The sequence below is a fragment of the Quercus lobata genome, chromosome 10 (assembly GCF_001633185.2).
Source record: "Quercus lobata isolate SW786 chromosome 10, ValleyOak3.0 Primary Assembly, whole genome shotgun sequence".
Taxonomy (NCBI): domain Eukaryota; kingdom Viridiplantae; phylum Streptophyta; class Magnoliopsida; order Fagales; family Fagaceae; genus Quercus; species Quercus lobata.
The window spans coordinates 44255542-44259433 of NC_044913.1; the positions used below are offsets into that span (position 1 = coordinate 44255542).

Genomic DNA, 3892 nt, shown 5'->3' on the forward strand with positions numbered 1-3892 from the left:
TAGCAAACCAAGCAATTAAACATGTGAAACATAAACATTAAGAGCATAAAAACATGACAAAGGAAGCTAAACACACAAACATGTGAACGTAGAAATGAAAACAAATTAGAAAAAAAAAATTAGGGTTTCTGGGTAGCGGCTTGTGCATGCAAGAACAAGCCTGCGTATGCAGGCAAGATTATGCGTACACAGGTTCTTGCCCAAAAACTCTAAAAACACAAAAACAGGGCAGAACCTCAAAACATAAATTCTAACAATCTAACATGCATTTAAAACACACAAACATATAAACCTAAGCTAGATAAACATGTTAAAGTATATTATAACAAGAAAATAAAGCAAACAGAAGATTAAAGTGCAAAAAAAGAAAGAAAAGAAAAGGAAAGGTTTAAAACTAATACGTCAAATAAAAGCTCTTTAAGCTTGATTTTTGACCGTTCCCCTCAGTGAAATCTATTCACAATTCAATAAAAAGTGATTAGTAAATATTAAACCCAAAGATCAAGTCCAGAAAAGACCTTAATCAAAAGAAAATTTACTTAAGGGTGTTTTGTGAAAAACTCTCTTTTGATTCACTATTTCTAGTGAATCTCAGTGTTTTCCTGTGAGATTTCTATATGTTTTGAAAATATACCATATAAGACTTCTTATAGAGTGAAAAAAGGGTTTGGAATGATTCCTAAATAATATGAGATTCATTCCAAACCTCAACATAAATGCAAAAAAACTTGCTTTGTATAACTTTTTGGAAATCACTATGCGTGAGCAAGATCAAGCCTATGTACGAATGCAGAAAGCCGCATACGTAGGCTGATTCATGCGTACGCATAGCGAGGGTTTCCTTCGCCTTATTTTTCAAAAGTTGATTTATTTACTCATTAAAGTTATATTTCTAATTTTAATACTTCTTAAGTCAATTTAACTTCTGATTGGGCCCTAAACCAACCTTGAGTCTTAGAATTCAGCATCATTGGGGAATGAGGGCTCGAGTCGTAAGGGGTACAAAATGCAGTGTCTATAGGGAATCCCAAAATAGACCTTCCCTTTTTCCTATTGCCAAACCACACACCTTCTGAATACCTTGACCCATGACCCACTTCCCATGCATTGGCTGGGTACAAGTAGGTGGTACCTGGTCCTTTGTACAAGTTCCACTCCATCTGTATTTGTCTCCTTCTGCTCTTCATGCCATTTCTGTTGCACTTGCATTGTCTGGTTTTGCTGCGTGTACTGGTTTGTGCTTATCCTTTGTAGCGTGAAAGATGCGTGGGCTTTTGAGCTTGTATTTTCTTCCTTTTATCCCTTCTTGGGCTGGGCATTATCCAAGCAGGGGCCTTTGCCTCTATAGCCCACTGGACCAGCGTTATTTGTCTTTCTTCTTCATGGTCGTCGATCTTTTAGCCATTAATCCTGCCACATTACTTCATTGTGTTTGCTAGCTCTCTGTTTGGGCCTCCATGACTGCCCTGCCTTGCTTTTTCTTCTTATTACCTCCGTAGGCTTGTTGGTTGGTGTTCTTGCCATGTCAGCCCATTGGCCTATTACCTCTCTCATTTGTGCTTCATTAGCTCATTTACTTCTTATTTACCTCTTATTGCTCACATGAGTTTTGCCTTATTTCTTGGGTTTCCTCGGCCCATTTAGTACATCTTTACCTCTTTTTATCACTCTTATGGGCTCGTTGGCCATCATTCCTACCATGTTAGCCCACTGGGCCTGCTACCTCATTTTCTCTCATTTCCTTTATTGTTGAGCTTCTTCTGCCACTGGGCCTTCTGTGAAAAGTGGGCATCAATAACCATTAAATGACATTGCTGTTGAATTTTCATAGTTTGCACAAAATTCCATTTGTTCTTCTTAATTAATTGTTTGCTATGTCCATGTCTAATAAATGAGTCAACTCCAGAAGCGGCAACATATCTTTTTTTGTTGTTGTTGATAATCTAAAATTCATTGAAAGCTAAGAAAAGGAAAGGGGGATAATCAACCTTACAGATGGCTGAAAGGACCAGGGGAAGATTATCCTCATAAAAAAAAAAAACAAACTTGAATCTAAAGCAAATTTGGCAACATCATGTGCTACAAAGTTGCAAGCTCTCCTAATCCAATGTCTCATCTCTGCTTGCTACTCAAGCGCCAGAGGCGATTGCTTGTGTGAGTGAGCTAACCTAAGCCTGCTGACATACCTTTCATACCATAGAACTCATCATCTGGTATATGTATGGGTAACGTACATATTATTAAATAAATAACACCATATGCATTAAAACAAATATCCCAAAAGAGCACAATAAATGGTAACGAAAAACAACATAACATTAAATTTTACGTAGCCCTAAACTCCTAACGTGAGCTTGAAAGACATCCCTTCCTATAGGCTTTGTTAGAGGATCAACAATCATGCGACTTATAGAAATGTGTTTTAGAACCACTTCATTGTGAGCAACTGTGTCTCAAATGTAGTGATATCATATATCAATGTGTTTGGTTTTACCATGATATTTAGAATCTTTAGCATAGGCAAGTATTGTCATGCTATCACAATGTACCATAACAGGATCTGAGGCATCCTTGACAACCTCAAGATTTTGAAAGAACCTCCTCAACCAAACTACTTCCTGAGCAGCTACTGAACATGCTACAAACTTAACTTCCATAGTTGATAATGCTATACAGGGTTGTTTCTTACTACTCCAAGTGATGGCGCCATTATTTAGCAAAAAAACATATCTAGATGTAGATTTGCGTTCATCTAGGTCACTACCCCAAACAGCATCACTATAGCCAATCATACGCAAATTTGAACCCTGATAATAAAGGACATAATCCATTGTCCATTTAAGATATTTTAATATCCTCTTGACAGCTTTCCAATGAGCAAGTCTTAGATTAGATTGAAATCTGTTGACTAATCGAACAACATAACATATATCAGACCAAGTACACATCTTTGCATACATCAAGCTTCCAACTGCATTAGTATAAGGAACATGAGCCATTTTTTCTTTTTCATCTCAAGTCTTAGGACATATATCCAGGCTTAAGCTCTCATTTTTGGCAACTGGAGTATTTATGGGTTTGCAATTATGCATTTGGAAACACTCAATAACTTTCTTAATGTAGGTTTGTTGTGATAAACCTAAACGTTTCTTTGAGTGATCCTTGAGGATTTTAATTCTCAGAATATAATCTACCTCACCCATGTCCTTCATTTCAAAGTTAGAGGACAACCACCCTTTTGTGGCGATAATCATCTTTATGACATTACCGGCCAATAATATGTCATCGACATACAGTGACAAAATAATGAAACTTCCCTTGGAGCGTTTTACATAGACACAGTGATCTTCTTCGATCATCGTAAACCCATTCGATAGAACAGCTTGATGAAATCTCAGATACCACTATCTAGATGATTGCTTTAAACCATATATGGATCGCTTGAGTCTGCAAACTTTGTGCTCTTGACCTTTGGTCACAAAACCAATAGGTTGATCCACATAGATTTCCTTATCTAGTTCTCCATTGAGAAATGCTGTCTTAACATCCATTTGGTATAATTCTGAAAGTTCGGATTTGTGATAAAACACAAGAGCTATTTAGACCTCCAAATTAAAGATTATGGCTCAATTGATTTTACTCTAACTTATACTAAGTGTAGAATAGAGTAAATGCGAGCAGATAAACAATATAACTACTCCAAGCCATATTCAATAAAACACAGCAGTAAAATGAAAGCTAAAAGAGTAGGGAAGAAGAATGCAAACACAAGATAACACGCTGATGTGTTATTGAAGAGGAAATCGAAGTACTCGGCGTAAAACCTCTCCGCTGCCCTCTAAGTGGTAAATCGATTCACTAGACAATCATTTGGGATATACGAGTAGCAAGA

General features: G+C 36.9%; 1 protein-coding gene across 1 annotated transcript; it reads right to left on the bottom strand.

Annotated features, from left to right (window-relative positions):
* Positions 1 to 2468: 2468 nt before the first annotated feature.
* LOC115964806 (secreted RxLR effector protein 161-like) lies at positions 2469 to 2999 on the bottom strand. The gene has a single exon (XM_031084054.1). The coding sequence runs from the start codon at positions 2997 to 2999 to the stop codon at positions 2469 to 2471; it is 531 nt and encodes a 176-aa protein (XP_030939914.1).
* Between the last annotated feature and the right edge of the window lie 893 nt (positions 3000 to 3892).